Here is an 18,304-nt window from a genome sequence, read left to right on the forward strand (position 1 = left end):
GCCTCTAGCCATGCCCCCAGAGTCTCTCCATGGCGCTGGGATACATCCCATTGGATTTTACAAGTCCAGTGCTGCAGCCAGCTCTTGTCTTCTGGGAACAGCAGCACATGGCTGGGGTTTTCCAGCCCAAGGCCCCGTCCTCCCTCCTGCCACACCGGGAAGAGGGATATATTCCCTGGGAGAACATCAAGGTCACTGCCACGAGACCCAGCCTGGGCTGGGGCTGGGGGGATTTAGGTCAAGCTCTCTCGTATCTCTGCCCTGCTGCCCTCACCCCTATGGCTGCCTGCACCTCCCTGGGCTACCTGCACACAGGGTGAGCAGCGAGGATGTGTTTGGGGTGCGCATTGGAGGAGTCCCCAGTGCTGGGGGAGGTGATTTCCAGGCCTCTGGGGTCCCACCATAGCAGCAAAATCCCCATAACCACATTGCAAGGGTGGGGGTGAGCTGTGCTGCCCTGGGACTGCAGCACATTGGCACCTCCCTCCTGCCCCAAACGTGGCTTTTGGGTTCCAAAAACCAAGTTAGAAGTTTGAAACTGATGATTTTCATGTGCTGGATGTGAAATACTTGGTGCTCTGTCTGTCTGCCCATCCAACCATCTGACCCTTCTCTTGGGGATAACCCCTTGCACAGCTGGGCTCACCCCATCACCAGCCCTGCACCCCCAAATCACTGCAGGGGGGGCCATTGCACCCATATTTATTAATGTCTTACATAGAAACAAGGGTGAGAACCTCCCGGGGCTCGGCCGCTCCTGCAGCCCGCATTCCTGCGTTCCCAGGCCTCATCCCGCATGCCCGGGGGGGGCTTCACTGCTTCCTGCGCCCCAGCCCTTTGCTGCGGGCGCCTGTGGAGCTGCCTGCGCCGGCCTGGCCGGTAGCACGTGGGGAGCTGGGGCTCGCTGGTGGTGCGAGCACCGGGTACCACGCCAGGGCCAAGCTCTGGCAGCGTGCAGGCCGCCGGCGGCACAGCCACGACCGCGGCTCGGCGGCAGCACGAGGGCAGCCATAGCCCATTGCAGCCGGTAGCACCCAGGTGCCAAGCTCGGGTAGAGCACAGGGAGCCAGCAGCACAGGGTGGCATGGCTGCAGCTCGCAGGCAGCCGGGAGCACACAGGCAGCGATAGCACACAGCGGCCGGCAGCACGCACCGGTGGTGGGTAGGGAACCGGTAGCACAGACATGGCCGGAGCTCGCTGGCAGCACACGGGCAGCCTCAGCACTCAGACACCAGAGCACAGGGAGCAGCAGCACAGGGCGGCACGGCCGCGGCTCACAGGCAGCGACAGCTCATTGCAGCAGGCAGCGGTAGCTCATTGCAGCAGGCAGCGGTAGCTCACTGCAGCAGGCAGCGGTAGCTCACTGCAGCAGGCAGCTGCCGGGCTCCGGCAGCGCAGCCATGGCCGCAGCTCGGCCGCAGCTCGGCCGCAGCTCGGCGGCAGGCGGCAGCTTGCAGACACCCGGAGCTCGGTGGCAGCGCAGCCATGGCCGGAGCTCGGCGGCAGCGCGCAGGGCGCCGGGAGCGCGCCGCGGCCTGGAGCAGCCGGAGCCGGGCGGGCGGTGTCGGAGCGGCCGGTGGCAGCGTGCAGGCAGCCGGGGATAGCCCGCAGTGTGCCGGCAGCTCGGGATGGCCGGTAATGTGCAGGCAGCTGCCCGGCCGGGATTGGCTGCGGGGAATGACGCCCAACACAACAAAGGTGGAGTTGGAGAAATTGCATTAAAAAAAATTAAGAGCGAGAGGAGAGGAGAGAACGGGAGCGCAGGGAGGGAAGGAGGAAACTGCCCCTCGCCCGCCCCGCCGGGGGATCCCCGCCGCCGTGTCCCGGGGCCGCGGGGCGGGCAGGGACCCACCGAAGAGACCCACCGGGTCCCGTTCCCCCCCCCCCACTACCTCCCCCCGCTCCCTCCCCTCCGTCTTTTTATCTCCTTTTTCTCATGCAAACGCCGGGCGAGGATTGTTGCACATGTAAGGAGATTTTTTTTCCTTCCTCCCTTCTCTCCCCTTCCTCCCCCCCCTTTCCCTCCTCTGCTCCTTCCTCCTCCTCCTCCTCCTCTTTTTCTTCTCGCCAGTGTTGCAAAAGCAAAGAGCAATAAAATAGGCGGCGGAGGCGGCGGGAGCGCGGGGCGGCGGCGCTCGGGGAGCGGCGGAGGCTGGCGGCGGACCCCGGCGCGCAGAGCCCGGCTGATTGGAAGAGCGAACGCAGCGCCATGGAGGCGGGGGAAAGCGCGATCGTCTCTGCGGGGACTGGAGCGCGTCCACGCCCGGGGCCAGCGCTGCAGAGCTGGCCGCCGTTCAACCGCCGCTTCCCCGCCCCGGCCCCGCCGAGCGAGCCCCGGCCCCGCCGAGCCGCGGCCCCCCAAAGCCGCGGGCCCGCAGGTACGTGCCTGCGCCGGGGGAGCGGAACGGAGCCGAGCTCAGCCCTGCCTGCGCCGCCCGGGCTCGCCATTCGCCGCCGCTCCGCTCCGCCGGCGGGGCTGGAGGAGGCGCTTTGTTCCTGCCCGGGTCCCGCCGCCGCGCACCGGGCTCGGTAAGGGGCCGCCGCCGCCGCCGCTCCGCGGGTAGGGGGGCTCAGGCGGCCGGAGGGGGGGGGTCCAGGGCGTATTTTTGGGGGAAAAAGCCGTATTTTTACACCGAATCCGGGGCACAAAAGGCGCCGTTTTCGCGCAGGCCCCGCGGGCAGGAAGCCGCCGCCGCTCGCTCCGCGGGGCACCGCGCTGGGGCTCGGGGCGGGGGAGAGCGCCCGGCTCGGCGGCCTCGGTGTGCCCCCCCCTCCCTCCTTCCCTTCCCTTCCCTCTCCTCCTCCTCGCTCCCTCCCTCCTTCCCGCTCGCCCTCCCTCCCTCCCGGCTGCCGCAGCTGGATTTCGGGGGCAGGCTTCCAGCGCTCCGCGCTTGTTTTTCCCCAGCCCGGGTGAGTCCCGCGCCGCGGCGGGGAGCTCGGCGCCGGTGCGTGCCCGGGCTCGTCCGCTCCCCCCCACCCCCCCCCCTGCACCTCCCTTACCTCGATTTTCACCCTTTTATCCCCTTTTTCCCTATATCCCCCCATTTTTTCCTCTTTTTTTTTTTTGTTGTTTTTTTTTTCCCCGTTTTCCTTTTTTCCGCTCCCGCCTCCCCCCCCCCCCCCCCTCCGCTTCTTTCTCTTCCTTTCTTCCCCCCGGACCGGGAGCGGGGCTTCAGCCCCCCGCTGGGTGGGTGGGTGCTTCTGGGCTCGAGGAGGGGTCGCGGAGCAGGGGGGAGAGGAGGAGGGGGCGGCGGTGGTGGGGAGCGGGGGGGAGGATTGGGCAGGAGCCGCTCCCCGGGGGTCGGTGCGGGGAGGTCGCGCTGCCCTCGCCCGGCTCCTGCAGCTGCCCGGCCGCCCCCAGCCGGGCATCCCCGCCCCCCCTTCCCCCTCCTCCTCCTCCTTCTCCTTCTTCTCCTTCCCCCAGCGGCTCCGGCGCGGGGCTGGGGCTGCTGCGGCTCGGCTCGAGCTCCCCCCCTCCTCCTCCTCCTCCTTCCACCTCCTCCTCCTCCTTCTCTCCTCTCCTCCTCCTCCCCCTCGCAGCCCGGAGAGGTGGGTTTGTCTCGGCTTTATAACCGCGCCGGCTGCACGGGTGGAGGGGAAGGAGCGGCGGGCGGAGGCGGGCGCAGCCCGGCCATTGTGTGCCGCGGCGGAGAGCGCCGGCCGGTAACCACGGGGAGCGGAAAGGGGGGGGAGAGGAGCCGAGGACGGCGGAGAGGGGGAGGCCGCGGGGGGGGGGACGACGGGGTGCGGGACCCTCCGCGCACCGCCTCGCTCCGGGGGGCCGGGTGGAGCGCGCCCCCCCCCCCCCCCCTCCCCGGCCCCGGCCCCCCCCGCACTCGCCTCCATTGTGTTCCCGTGCTCCGCGGGGGGGGCGGGGGGGGGGGGCGGCGGAGCGCGGGTCGTTGGCGCCCGGGAGAGCACCGGGTGCGGGAGGGGGCCGGGGAGGCGCCGCCGGGGCCGCCCGCGCTCGGTCCCACCCGGTTCCTGCTGCCTGGCGGAGGAGGAGACTGGCGCTGGCCGGCGGCGCAGGGCATGTGCGGGCTCCCCGCCCCCGCCCGCGGCCCGGCCCCTTCCTCCCCCGCCTCCTCCTCCTCCTCCTCCTGCCCCCCCCCTCCAGGCGCGGGATCCGGTCCCGTCCTTCCCTTCCCCCCCACGGGGGGATCCCGCACCCCCCCCCCCCCCCCCCGGGGATCCCTGTGCGCGCGCAGCGCCCCCGCCCCGGTGGATCCGGTGGATCCCTCCCCTCCCGCCACGATCCCGCCTCTCCCCTCCCCCCCCCGCTGCTCCCGCACCACCCCCACCCCCCCGGTGGGTCCCGCACCCCCTCCCCCCCCCGGTGCCCCTTGCCCAGGCCTGGGCCCTGCTCCCGGGCCCGGCTCCATGGGTGATGCCCGGAGGCCTCAGCCCTGTGACCCCCCCCCCCATGGGGTCCCTCCCACATCCTGTTCCCCCCCATAAGTTGTGGGGTGCCCCCTTAAGGCCTCTCACCTGCTGTCCCCCCCCCACGGAGCCATGAGGTGCTCCCACTGGGATCTGGTGGAATCTCCCCCTTCCCTTGTGGCCCCCACCATGGCAGAGCCCTGACCCCCCCCCCCCCGGCTCCCCCCAGGGCCCCCCAAACGGGCACAAATGGATCTGGGGATCCCTCTCTCCTCCAGGCAGGATCTCAGTGGATCTCTGGTGTTACCCCCCCAGCCCTACTGACTCAGATCCCCCTCATATGGATCCGTAGCCCCCCTAAACCCTTCTCCCTTTGGATCCCATCACCCTGAGCCCCTTTCCCTTGCCCCCTTTTTCTCCCCACACCAGCGTGGGGGGGTCCTGCCACCATTCAGGACCCCGCCTCCTGCACCCCGAACCCCACAGGGGTGGATGTGGGGTGGTTCCCAGCCCCCCATTTCTTGGGATGGGATGGGAATGGATCCCGGTCGGGTCCCGCTGCAGGGGGTGTCATCAGGGCTCTCCCTTGCCTGCAGAGCCGAGCGGGAGTGATCTCCGGTAGCCAGCGAGGAGGATGAACGGCGAAGCCGAGTGCCCTGCGGACCTGGAAATGACAGCTCCCAAAAACCAAGGTGAGCCCCGCATCCCTTGGGAATGCCGTGGGGTTCATAGAGTGCAGCTGAGTGAGGGGTGGAGCATCCCGAGCTGGAGCTGGGGGGGGGGAGTTGTTGATCCCGATCCCGCACACGGATGCAGAGATTGGGAACGCTGTGGCTTGGGGGGTGTTTAGGGAGGGGGGGCTGGCACAAAGAGGTGCTGCCTTCCCCTGCTCACATCTGGGCTGCATTAGGAGCTGTTACCTTGGGCCTCTCCGGCTTCCAGCCCTTGGGATGACATCAGAGCTTCAGCTCCGGTTGGAAAGGGGCAGGAAAACAAGCAGAGACAGGAGCTAAAGGGACTTTTCCTATAGGGCAGCCCCCCCGGGCTCCCCCAGCACCCCAAAACCAGCCCGTGTCCTCCCGTGCCCCGGTGGACCCGGCCGCAGCACGTGTCCTTCACCGGAGCTTGAGCGGGATTTAATTACACCGGGAAAGCTTTCCTAATATAGAGCCGGCCCTGGCGCTGCCCGGGATAAATCGGGCTCAGGGCATGCACAGCACCGCGGTCCTGGGTGCCCCGCAGACAGGGATGGGGACGTTGGGGTGCTGAGCACGGGGTCCCCGGTGTCCCCATCCTGCTGCTGGCGAGGGGTCCTGGGAGGTTTCCGCAGTTCCCATGGGATTCCTGGGGTTGTTTTGGCCAGGGTCACCCAGGGATGAAGGTCTCCGGGGCTTCCTGCTTTGGAGAGGGGAAACTGAGGCATGGGGCAGGCTGGGGGGGCTCAGCCCCTTTTCCCTCCCCACTTGAGCTTCATGGTCTGGCTGCTGTTACTGCTCCTGCTGTCTGCACGTGAAGTGGGCACCAGCTCCACGGCTCCGTTCTGCCTCCTCGCTCCTTGCATTTGGGAAGTGGGTGGGAAAATAGGGAGACAAAATACGGGGCTTGGTGCTCAGCTCCAGTCCCCCTCCCTGCAGCAGGGAATTCCCATCTCTTTTCCCCTTTATGAGGTTTTGGGGCTCTGGAGGAGCATGCAGGCATGTTCTAAGCCACTGGGCTCCCTTTATGGGGGGCTCTTTCCATTCCCCCCCAAATGAATCCCTCACAGAGACCCCCCCCAAAGTGAGAGGTCCAGGAGGTGAAATCACTGCTGGGGATGAAAGGAGGAGTGAGGAGATGGGGATGGAGGTGGAGGGTCCAGAGAAGGGAATGGAGCTGGTGCAGGGCCTGGAGCCCAAGTGTGATGGGGAAGGGCTGAGGGACCTGGGGGGTTCAGTCTGGAGAAGAGAAGGCTCAGGGGGGACCTGATGGCTGCCTACAACTGCCTGAGAGGAGGATGGAGCCAGGAGGGGCTGGGCTCTGCTCCCAAGGAACAAGGGATGGGACAAGAGGAACCGGCCTCAAGCTGCACCAGGGCAGGTTTAGATGGAGCTGAGGAACAATTCCTGCCCCAGAGGGTGCTCAGGCATTGGAACAGGCTGCCCAGGGCAGGGCTGCAGGCACCGGCCCTGCAAGGGTTCACACAGCGTGGAGACGAGGCCTCAGTGCCATGGGGCAGTGGTGGCCTTGGCAGTGCTGGGAACGGTTGGACTGGGTGAGCTTAAAGGGCTTTTCCAACCTGGCTGATTCCTTGAGTCTCTGCTCCCCTCAGTCCATGCCCAGTTGTTCTGTCCCCATCTGAGGGCTTGGCTTTGAGGGCTCTGAGCTTTGACCTTGGCAGAGGTCACCGTGGAGCTCCATCCCATAGGATGCTGAGGCTCTCCCACATGAAGGAAAGGCAGCGCCGGGGCTTTCCCACTGCTCTGGATGCACGTTTAACACTTGGAAGGTGGGGTTCCCTCTTTCCTCCTTGGCTGCAGAGCTCTGCCGTGCGGAGGGAATGACCCCTGTGCTCCCAGCATCCCCGTATCTGATGGAGCGCTGGGATGAGCTCCCTGCTTCCTCCCGAGTGGATTTTCAGCTTTGCCCAGGATGTTTTGGCCTGTAGAGAGTTGCTCCAGGGTGATGGAAACAGCCCCATCCCTTCAATCCCGAGGGGCAGCACTAGGTGTCCCGGGCCGGAGCCGCACGCAGGGAGCTGTTGTCCCTGTATCCCCCCGGGAATGGTGCCTCCTCCTAAGCCTGTTGCTTTGCTTTCAGAGCGCTGGTCTCAGGAGGACATGCTGACCCTGCTGGAGTGCATGAAGAACAACCTGCCCTCCAACGATGGGAGCAAGTTCAAAACCACCGAGTCCCACCTGGACTGGGAGAAGGTGGCTTTCAAGGACTTCTCGGGGGAGATGTGCAAGATGAAGTGGATGGAGATTTCCAACGAGGTACCTGAGGGATGGGGGGGGGGCTGTGAGAGGGACCGGGTATCCTGGTGGCATTCCAGGGCTCTTGGAATCAGTGCCCGTTAGTGCTGCTGCCATCCCACTGCTCTTGGCATTGGGAGCCCCTCAGTGGTGTGGGGATGGTGTTCTTAGGGATGATGCCAAGCGGGAATCTGCCTGTTCACACTTGTGTCCTCCGTTACCCGCAGGTGAGGAAGTTCCGGACCCTCACAGAGCTCATCATGGATGCTGAAGAGCACGTGAAGAACCCTTACAAGGGCAAAAAGCTCAAGGTATCCGGCAGGGATTGGGGTCGGACACTGAAGGGGGTGTCCCCATTCCCCTGGATAGGGGCTGTCACCAGAGCCCCTGCAGGCACCTCCCTGCTGTAATCCCCGTGCCACTGCCCCGGCCACAGGGTCTGGGTCCTGGCCAAGTGCAGGGAACGTGGAACACGGTCACTGCTGCTGCATCCAAGTTTAGCTCTGGGGGGGGGGCAGGAAACTGCCGGCCTATTCCTGGCTGCTGGGCACCCGATGCTCGGCCCCGTCCCCTTCCCGCTGCCTCAGTTTCCCCTCTTGCAGCGCAGCCGCTCTGTGCCGGCTGGAGGCTGCTCCGGGGAAGGGAGCCCTTGCTCCCATGGCAGGGAGCTGGCTGGAGGCAGTGCCGGGCTGGCTGGAGGCAGTGCCGTCTCCACGCTCAGCCCATGCTGCTTTGCTGTCTCCCCAGAAACACCCCGACTTCCCCAAGAAGCCCCTGACTCCCTATTTCCGCTTCTTCATGGAGAAGCGGGCTAAATATGCGAAGCTGCACCCCGAAATGAGCAACCTGGATCTCACCAAGATCCTCTCCAAGAAATACAAGGAGCTTCCTGAGAAGAAAAAGGTACAGGGGGCAGTCTGAGCCCCTTCCCGTTGGGATCCTCCCCGTGCCGGGCTCTGCCTTCCCAGTGAAACCAGCAGAGCCCAGGCTCTGGATGGGAGAACCCCAGGTGCTTGCTCAGGCCCGTCAGACCCGTCAGACCTCCTCTGCTTCTCCTGCCCTGCTTCCCAGGATCCGTGGGGTGGAGGCTGGTCCCTTGGTCCGTCTCTTCCAGACGGACCTGGCTGGTGGCTCGGCTGCTGGGTGGATCTGTGTTTAGCGCTGGGGTTCAGTCACGCTGCGCTGTGCGAGGGATGCAGGGGCAGGATCTGCTCCGAGCCATGGGAGATGCTGGAGGAGACGTCCCCATCTCACCTCCCTGGTGGCTTTGTGTCCCCAGATGAAATACATCCAGGACTTCCAGCGGGAGAAGCAGGAGTTTGAGAGGAACCTGGCGAGGTTCAGGTGAGTGGGCAGCCCCAGGCCCCTCCAGGCAGCCCCGGCCTCCTCTCCTGGCTGCAGCTCGGGGAGGAAGCCCTGATGGGCACCGTGAGGGCAGAAGGGAAGGGGAGGTGCTGGAAAGAAAGAGCAAGGAGAAGGCACCTGAGGGCAGCCCCAAAGCAAGAGGGATCAGCCCTGCTCTGGGGGCTGCGTGGGGAGGACAGGAGCACTGCCCCCAGCCCTGCTCAGAGCTGGAGTGACCCATTCCCCCCCAGACCTTCCCTTTGAAGGTGATCGCTGTGACCAAGATGGATCCCAGCATTCCCGATGCCCTGCGGCTGCTCCAGGGATGCATTAAAGGGGATGCTCAAAGCTGATGCTCCCCCAGGAGGGGGCAGACTCCTAAAACCCTCCTGGACGCCGCAGTCCCTGAGGCTCAGCCCCGCAGCGATGGTTACCCCTCCCTGGGGAGGCTTAGGGGGTGTTCCTCCTCCTGCACCCTCCGTAACGCTCTCCCTTCCCTGCCGGGTAAAGAGAGGATCACCCGGATCTCATCCAGAACGCCAAGAAATCAGACGTGCCCGAGAAGCCCAAGACCCCGCAGCAGCTGTGGTACAACCACGAGAAGAAGATCTACCTGAAAGTGCGTCCAGATGTGAGTAGGGTGGGAGGGAGCGAGCGTGAGCCTGCAGGGCGCTGCGCCCCGCCGCTGGCGCACAGGAGGGGGAAACGAGAAGCATTTTGGGGGGGGGAGGGCACACACACGGGCTGGAAGACAGCGCTGGGAGCTCCCCACAGCTGGATGGAGGTAAGGAGGGGCTCTGCACAGCTGGAAGAGGCTCAGGGGGTACAGACCCCAGTGCTTTTTGCCTGCAGTTTGACCACAGGCTGAGGCAGGCAGGCAGGATTCCCAGCACAGACTTCACACCTCTGGCCGTGGCCCTCACTCGCACTCAGCCCCTGCCCTGGGCCGGCTCGGCTCCGCTGTTTTTGGACTTTTTTATCCCCCCCTTTTTGTGGGTTTTGCCCCTCTGCCCTCACCTCTGGCTTTGGGTTTTCAGGCCACCACGAAGGAGGTGAAAGAGTCGCTGGGCAAGCAGTGGTCTCAACTCTCGGATAAAAAGAGGCTGAAATGGATTCATAAGGCCCTGGAACAGCGGAAGGAGTACGAGGTAGGGAGCAGCCTCACCCGTCCCCCTCCACACTCATCCCTGCGTTCACTCCGAGGCCATCCAGCCTCACCCCATAGCCAGGGCTTCAGGCAGGTCCCTGCAGGTCACTGGTGAGTCTGAGCGCTGCCTCCTCCAGCCGTGCGTGGGGAAGGGAGAAGCATCCCTTGGGTGCTGTTAGGGCAGTGGTTGGCTTCTCTTTCCTCCTCCTCCGGCCCCAGCCAGGCGGGGACGGAGCCGCTCTGCTGACGTGTGCCCATCCTTTGCAGGAGATCATGCGGGATTACATCCAGAAGCACCCAGAGCTGAACATCAGCGAGGAGGGCATCACCCGCTCCACCCTCACCAAGGCTGAGCGCCAGCTCAAGGACAAGTTTGATGGACGACCCACAAAGCCCCCTCCGTGAGTCCTGTCGTTCCCTGCCCGCATGAGAGGGATCCGTCCCCCTCCCAGTGTCCACTTGGCTCTTGCTGATGAGGAAACTGGGGCTCTGCCTGGCTTTGAGAGCCCAAATCATTCCTGGGACCACGTTCATGAGCCCATCAAGCTGGTCCTTAAACCCATTGGTCCTTAGTAGACATTAAATGTGTGTTTGCAGAGGATCCGAGCGAGGTTTTATGGCGATGCTGCGTGCTCTGGGTTAAGGGGGTCCAGCCCAGAGCTCCCTTAAACCTCAGACACCTCTGGCACAGCAACCCTGGGGGGGGCTCGGTGGGGGGCTCTTAGCACGCAGAGCTCCACGCAGGTTGTCCCTAACGCTGGGTCCCCCCGTTGGTTGCAGGAACAGCTACTCCCTGTACTGTGCAGAGCTGATGGCCAACATGAAGGACGTGCCCAGCACGGAGCGGATGGTGCTGTGCAGCCAGCAGTGGAAGCTGCTCTCCCAGAAGGAAAAGGATGCCTACCACAAAAAGTGTGACCAGGTGAGTGACGATGGGCAGGGGGGAGGACACCAGTGCTGCGGGGAGGGAGGGGTGGGATGGGAGAGCTTGGGCTATGGATGAGCCTCATCCTTCCTCAGTGCCTCTTCTTGTCATCCTCGCCATCAGTTTCTTGGTGATCTCTTGTGGTCCTGTGTCCCCACGCGTGTCTGTGGGACCAGGATGAAGGATGCTGTTGGGGGGGGGGGGGAGGTGAGGCTGGGTCAGGGACCACACAAGGTAGGGATGGGGCAGGGGTTCTCTGTGTAACTGCATCTCCATCCCCTTCAGAAAAAGAAAGACTACGAGATCGAGCTGCTCCGCTTCCTGGAGGTGAGTGATGGGGGGCTCAGCCACGGTACTGGAGACCCTCAATGAGGGGAGGGAGCCCTGGCTGGGGACTGAGATCATGGAACCCCTTAAAACTCACCCGGTTCCAACCCCTGCCATGGGCAGGGACACCTCACACTAGAGCAGGTTGCTCCAAGCCCCATTCAACCTGGCCTTGAACACTGCCAGGGATGGATAACCCAGGGGTGCACCTGGACCCGGGCATCTTCCCTTTCCTAAGAGGAAGGAGATGAGACTGCACCAGGGAGGGACATTGCCCACCAAGGGGGTGACCCAGCCTTGCAGTGCCCAATGCTGGCGTGGCTTTTGGCGTGCATTAAGTTCCCCGCTCATGGCACCCAAGCCCCCCCAGCGGGGCCGTCTCACCGTGTCCCCTGTCTCGTGCCACCCAGAGCCTGCCTGAGGAGGAGCAGCAGCGGGTGCTGGGCGAGGAGAAGATGCTGGGCAGCAACCGGAAAGGGGCGACGAGTCCTGCATCCAAGAAATCCTCCCCGGAGACGGGCAAGGTGAGAGCAGCGGCCGCAGCGATGGGGCCGGGCGTGGGGTGAGGCTGCAGGGCCCTCCATGGGCTCACCCCGGCCGTGGCCGTGTGTGCCCCCCGCAGGCCAGCTCGGAGAAGCCCAAGCGGCCCATCTCTGCCATGTTCATCTTCTCGGAGGAGAAGCGGAAGCAGCTGCAGGAGGAGCGGCCGGAGCTGTCGGAGAGCGAGCTCACCCGGCTGCTGGCCCGCATGTGGAACGACCTCTCCGACAAGAAAAAGGTTGGTGCCATCCCCATCCTGCTCCTGCATCCCTGCCTCCATCGGGCATCTCCCGGTGAGGAGCGCTGCTCTGTCCTGCTCCCGCTGCGGGGTCACCCCAGCACCGATGGGTGGGCGAAACCCACCGTAAAGGAAGCTCAGAGGGGTCCTTGAGCCTCCACTGTGGGGCTGTGTGGTTGGGGGGGGTTCCCTCGTTCACCCCCTCCCTGCACCCGGCACAGGCCAAGTACAAGGCGCGGGAGGCGGCGATGAAGGCGCAGTCGGAGAAGAAGCACGGCTCGGACAAGGAGGAGCGCGGGAAGCTGCCCGAGTCCCCCAAAACAGCCGAGGAGATCTGGCAGCAGAGCGTCATCGGGGACTACCTGGCGCGTTTCAAGGTGAGGAGCAGGCCGGGGATGCAGCTGGAGCTGGGAGCAGCGCTGGACTTGCCTCGTGCTTCCCTAGCTGGGTTCATACCTGGGGCAGCAAGCTGGGGCTGTGGGGAGGAGAAGGGTCACACATGGGAGCGGGTGCCCTGGGGTGGAGGTGGGGGTGGCAGCTTGGGCACATCTAACGTGATGGGGGGGGTCTGTGCCATAGAACGACCGGGGAAAGGCGCTGAAGGCCATGGAGGCCACTTGGAACAACATGGAGAAGAAGGAGAAGCTGATGTGGATCAAGAAGGCAGCGGAGGATCAGAAGCGATACGAGGTGGGTCCCTGCTCCCTCCTGCCCCTGGCCCTGGGCGCTGCCTGTGTGCCCCTGACCCCACTGTGTCCTGTGCCTCAGAGGGAGCTGAGTGAGATGCGGGCTCCTCCGTGCTCCACCAACTCTGCCAAGAAAATGAAGTTCCAGGGAGAGCCGAAGAAACCCCCCATGTGAGTACCTGGGTGTGGAATGTTGGGGTCCTGTGTTCAGCTCTGGGTCCCTCACTACAAGAGAGACATTGAGGTGCTGGAGTGGGGTCAACAGAGCTGATGCAGGGCCTGGAGCACAAGTGTGATGGGGAAGGGCTGAGGGACCTGGGGGGTTCAGGCTGGAGAAGAGAAGGCTCAGGGGGGACCTGATCGCTGCCTACAACTGCCTGACAGGAGGATGGAGCCAGGAGGGGCTGGGCTCTGCTCCCAAGGAACAAGGGATGGGACAAGGGGATCAATTGGACTTGACCTTAAAGCTCTTCTCCAGTCCGGTTGATGCTGTGATTCTCTGGCTGGAGCTGGAGCTGGGGATGGAGGTGGGTGGTGCCCAGGGACACCTCAGTTCTGTCCAGCACGTTCTGTGTGCTCCCCCCTGCAGGAACGGTTACCAGAAGTTCTCCCAGGAGCTGCTGTCCAACGGGGAGCTGAACCACCTCCCGCTGAAGGAGCGCATGGTGGAGATTGGCAGCCGCTGGCAGCGCATCTCCCAGGGCCAGAAGGACCACTACAAGAAGCTGGCAGAGGAGCAGCAGAAGCAGTACAAGGTGCACCTCGACATCTGGCTCAAGGTGAGCGCCCAGTCCTGTGCTCAGTTCTTGGGGACCTTTGGCGTGGTCTCTGCCCCATCCCCGCACCATCCCCTGCTCCATCCCCTGCTCCATCCCCTGCTCCATCCCCTGCTCCATCCCCACCCCAACCCGTGCTCCATCCCATGCTCCGTCCCCTGCTCCGTCCCCTGCCCCATCCCCTCACCATCCCCTGCTCCATCCCCTCACCATCCCCTGCCCCGTCCCCTGCTCCGTCCCCTGCTCCGTCCCCTGCTCCGTCCCCTCACCATCTCCTCACCATCCCCTGCTCCGTCCCCTGCTCCGTCCCCTGCCCCGTCCCCTGCCCCGTCCCCTGCCCCGTCCCCTGCTCCATTCCCTGCTCCATTCCCTGCTCCATTCCCTGCTCCATTCCCTGCTCCATTCCCTGCTCCATTCCCTGCTCCATTCCCTGCTCCATTCCCTGCTCCATTCCCTGCTCCATCCCCGCTCCATTCCCTCACCATCCCCTGCCCCATCCCCGCTCCATTCCCACCCCAACCCGTGCTCCATCCCATGCTCCATCCCCTGCTCCGTCCCCTGCTCCGTCCCCTGCCCCATCCCCTGCCCCATCCCCTGCTCCAACCCCTGCTCCGTCCCCTCACCATCCCCTGCTCCATCCCCTGCTCCATCCCCTGCTCCATCCCCTGCTCCATCCCCTCACCATCCCCTCACCATCCCCTGCCCCATCCCCTCCTCCATCCCCTGCCCCATCCCCTCACCACCCCCTCACCACCCCCTCACCACCCCCTCACCACCCCCTCACCACCCCCTCACCACCCCCTCACCACCCCCTCACCATCCCCTGCTCCATCCCCTCACCATCCCCTGCCCCATCCCCTCACTATTCCCGTGTCTCTGCAGAGCCTCTCGCCCCAGGAGCGCGCTGCCTACAAGGCGCACACTTCCAACGTGAGTATCCGCCCGATGGGGGGATGTGAGGGGCTGGGGGCTGGGTTGGCTGGGGGTGAATGAGCCAAGCTTAGGGGAGCCCCGCACTGCTCGGCAGCGGGGTTATCTCCAGGCTGGGCACGGGGAAGGAGCCGAGCTCTGCAGCTCTGAAAGGTTTGGGTCTGTTCTCTGCCCTGCAGAAACGCAAGAGCATAGGAAAGATCCGGGGCCCCAACCCCAAGATAAAGCCAACGATGCAGTCCAAGTCGGTGAGTGCGCGATGCCCGTGTGGGCACCCAGCACCCTCTTCTCTGCTTCAGGGTATCGCTGCTGCTTCCTGCTGCCCTTTCTGTGAGGCGATAATCCAGGGGCTATGCCCAGATCAATCCTCCAAACCTCACGGCTGATTCCCCCCCCCCGGCTCCGGGAACCTCTTTGGGGCTGTCTGGAGCATAAACAGGGAAAACTCCTGGATGAGGTGTGGGGCAGGAGCCCCCTGAGCCTGCTTGGTGGCGGGAGGAGCCCAAAGGCTGATGGCTGGCTGAGGATGGGGTGATGCACCCATGGGTGCTGCTGCCCCACAACCACCCTCCTCCCACCCCTCAGGAATCCGAAGATGACGATGAGGAGGAAGAGGAGGAGGAAGACGACGACGAAGACGAGGATGACGACGACGACAACGGGGACTCATCGGAGGAAGGCGGCGACTCCTCCGAGTCCAGCAGCGAGGAGGAAAGCGACGACGGGGACGAGGTGAGGCTGTGGCGGGTGCTGGGGCCGCCCCATGCCCATTGCTCTACCCCACATCCCCCTCCTCCAGGGCTGGGGGTGAAGCCGCCGGGCTCCGATCGCAGCGCAGCAGAGGAGGGGGAGGCAAAGGGGAAGGGGGTGAGCCCCCCCCGCCCCATAGCCCCGGGGAGGGCGCGAGGAGCAGCCGTGGAGGCACGGGTGGTGCCTGGGGCCGTTCCTGTCTCTTTCCCACTGGAGATTTGAGCCCGGTCTCGGCTCCGTTTGTGCCAGCGGGGAAGCTGAGCTGAGCCCTGGCAAACTCATTCCTGCCCCACACATCCCTGCTCTGGGTGCTCTGAGATGGGAGGGATGGGGCTGGACCCCCCACAGGGGGTCAATGGGGAAAGGATGGGCCCCCCCCAGTTCCCTGCTGCTCACCCCCCACAATGTCCTCTCCCCCCCCCCAGAACGACGATGACGATGAGGATGAGGATGATGAGGATGAGGATGACAACGACTCTGAGGGCAGCAGCAGCTCCTCCTCCTCCTCGGGGGACTCCTCCGACTCCGACTCCAACTGAGCCCAGCTCTTTGTAACGTCCTTGGGATTCTCGGTTCCAGTCCCAACCCACCCCCCCCAAACCTCTATCCTCCTGCAGCACCCCCCCATTGGGACCCCCAGCCTGGGGCTTGGGGGCCGGAGGGACCCCTCCACCATCACTATGGGGGGGGATGAACCGGGGCAGGGGGTAGAGGGGGTGACCCCCCCTTCCCTGCACCCCCTTTAGCAAGGGGGGGGAAATGATTATTGTTACTTTTGAGGGGGTTTAATTGTTTTTTTTTGGGGGCCGCCCTGTCCCCCCCCACTGCCAGCTCTGGACTTCATAGAAAGAAAAGGAGAAACAGGAAAAAAATCCCCCCCCTTTTTTTTTTATATTAAAACTCCCACAAATGGATAAACTCCCCCCACCCCCCCCCGAGCATGAGCCGAGCTGCTCAGGACTCAGCCATTGGGATGATGGCTCCTCCTCCCCCTTTTGTGCACCCCCCCAGTGTTTCGGGGTGTCCCCTCCCATTCAGTCCTCATTGTCGGGGTGTCCCCCCCCATGCACCCCCATTGTACAGTCTGGAAGCCGCACTGGGACCTCGCATCCACTTGGGATCCACAGCCACGGACCGGGACCCACTGGGGGGGTGGGATGGATTTGGGGGGGGGGGGTGTGCATGTGTGTGTGTGTGTGTGTGAATGGGGGGGGTGACCCCCCCACAATGCCATGGTCTGGGGGTCACTGCTCAGTGTGACCAAGGGGGGTTTTTTGGGGTCCCCCCCCCACCATTTTTGTCTTTTATTTTACTCTTTTTTTTTTTTCTTCCTTTTCATCAAACCACAAAATTCTTTCTTCTTTCTTGCTCCCCCCTCCCCCCCGCCCTTCCATCCCTGGTGAAGCTGCTCCTCTCCCTTCACCCCAAATTGGGGGGATGACCCCCTCCCAGCGCTCCCCTTGCCCCCGGTACCCCCGTTTTGCCCCCCCATCCATGCTGTATATATACCTTGGGTTGATGGGGGGGTTGACGTACCCCCCTGGGATGGGGCTGTGGGGACAGGGTGGGTGCAGGGGTGGGGGTCCTGCTCTGGGCCCCCCCCTTTTTAAGCAGACACAAGCACCAGCAATCCCACGGCCCCCCCAAAGCACCCAGTGCAATGGGGGACCCTCCCCGCACCCCCGCTGTATGAAGGGGGGCACAGAGTGTGTCCCCCCCCATCCTGTCCCTGGAGAGGAGCTGGGATTGGGGGACAGGACTTGGGGGTCGCAGGGACATGGGTGGGGGACTTTAACCATTTTCCTCTTCTTTCCCCCAAATTTCAGCTCAGAGTGGGGAAGGGGGGGGAGCTCTGGGTTTAGGGGGGGCCACCCCCACTTTGCTGCTCTCAAAGCCCCCATATGAGTCACCCCAACCCTCCCCCCCCCCCATGGACCTCTCAGTGCTGGGGGGGGGAACCCTCTTCCCAGCCTCAAATTGGGCTGAAACCTCACCATTTGGGGGCAATTGAACCCAAACCTATTGGGGGGGGGCTTCCCATATGGACAATCCCCCTGGGCCAGCGTGTGTGTGTGTGTGTGTCCGTGTGTCCATCCCTCATCCCCTTCCCATTCCCTTTGCTTCCAGTTTGGAATTCCATCCCCCCCCCCCATTTTTAATCCCACCCCCCCACTGAGGGGCCTCGATCCCGCTGAGTGTTCCCACCGCCGCCGTCGTGTTTTAGTGGATGTTTTTAGTACAAGGAAAAAAGAAAAAAAAACATAAAAAAACAACAAAAAAAATCCCAAAATCCCTTTTCTTTTTTCCGTTTTTTTTTTTTCTGTTAAAAAACTTCAAAAAAAAAAAAAAAAGACGAATAAAAATCTTACAGCGCTGACAATTGGGGGCTAAAGGCGTTTGCGCTGCGAGAGGATTGAACCTGTGAGTGCATTTTGGCACTGCCGCAAAATCCCGGGATCCTTTAGAGGGAAGTTTCTTGTGAATTCCAAAAAAAAAAACACAAAAAAAAAAAAAAAAGGAAAAAGTAAAAAAAAAACCAAAAAAACAAAAAAAAATTTTTTTTTTCTAATATTTAAGAAGTGTTTTTGTAGGTTTAAAAAAAAGTTAAAAAGGCAAAAAAAAAAAGAGTAATAAAGAATAATCCCAACTTGGAATTTCTACGGCGTCGCTCGGCTCCGGCTTCACTTCCTTCATTTCCTTTCTTCGGTTGTTGTATTATTTGGAGGTTTTTTTTTTTTGGGATTTTTTGTTTTCTTTGGAATTTTCGTTGTTTTTTTGTATAATAAAGTGACAAATCCCGGCTCCGCTCTCGTGTCCTTGCTCTAGGAAATAAACCTTCAGGCAAAAACCAGCCACTCCAGGGAGTGTCCGGAGTGTTCTTCCCTCCCCCCCGGGGAGGAATCCATAGGGATTCGTTGGGATTTGGGCCACGGGGGACCTGAGGGCACAGGGATGCGGTGGGAGCAGTGGGGGGAATAGGGGGTCACTATTGGAAGAGAGGGGGATCACTGCGGTTGTTTGTAAGGGGAAGAGGGAGCCATGGGGAAATGGGCGGCCCTAAGGGGGGGATCCGTAGGGATGGGGCTCCCTGGAGACGGGTGTCCCTAAGGGGGGGGGAGATCCATAGGGATGGGGCTCAATGGGGTGGGGTTCCTAAGGGTGGAGGATCCTCAGGGATGGGGCTCCCTAGAGGCAGGGATGGGGATCCACGGGGTGGGGGAATCCATAAGGATCCATAGGGATGGGGCTGTCTGGTAACGGGGGTCCCTAAAGGTGGGGGATCCATAGGGGTCCGTAGGGATGGGGGGT

The 18,304-nt window shown here is 63.2% G+C and overlaps 1 protein-coding gene across 9 annotated transcripts; it reads left to right on the forward strand.

Annotated features, from left to right (window-relative positions):
• The first annotated feature begins 1,732 nt into the window (after nucleotides 1–1,732).
• On the forward strand, nucleotides 1,733–16,160 carry UBTF (upstream binding transcription factor). 9 transcript variants are annotated; one of them, XM_062612765.1, is made up of 22 exons: nucleotides 1,733–1,968; nucleotides 2,073–2,530; nucleotides 4,978–5,073; nucleotides 7,178–7,353; nucleotides 7,560–7,643; nucleotides 8,080–8,235; nucleotides 8,612–8,676; nucleotides 9,187–9,307; nucleotides 9,714–9,824; nucleotides 10,091–10,224; nucleotides 10,604–10,745; nucleotides 11,034–11,075; nucleotides 11,486–11,599; nucleotides 11,698–11,853; nucleotides 12,075–12,230; nucleotides 12,433–12,543; nucleotides 12,622–12,710; nucleotides 13,129–13,318; nucleotides 14,198–14,245; nucleotides 14,425–14,493; nucleotides 14,831–14,977; nucleotides 15,421–16,160. In XM_062612765.1, the coding sequence occupies exons 3-22, from the start codon at nucleotides 5,016–5,018 to the stop codon at nucleotides 15,532–15,534; spliced, it is 2,283 nt and encodes a 760-aa protein (XP_062468749.1). In that variant the 5' UTR covers nucleotides 1,733–1,968; nucleotides 2,073–2,530; nucleotides 4,978–5,015; the 3' UTR covers nucleotides 15,535–16,160. The 9 variants fall into 9 exon arrangements, with proteins under 9 accessions (XP_062468749.1, XP_062468802.1, XP_062468775.1 ...); XM_062612818.1 differs by having other exon boundaries at nucleotides 9,187–9,295; XM_062612791.1 differs by having other exon boundaries at nucleotides 2,073–2,379.
• Nucleotides 16,161–18,304: the final 2,144 nt, after the last annotated feature.

This window comes from Pezoporus occidentalis, unplaced genomic scaffold (genome assembly GCF_034315485.1).
Source record: "Pezoporus occidentalis ecotype Australia unplaced genomic scaffold, CSIRO_AGI_Poc_V1 ctg1004, whole genome shotgun sequence".
NCBI classification, from domain to species: domain Eukaryota; kingdom Metazoa; phylum Chordata; class Aves; order Psittaciformes; family Psittacidae; genus Pezoporus; species Pezoporus occidentalis.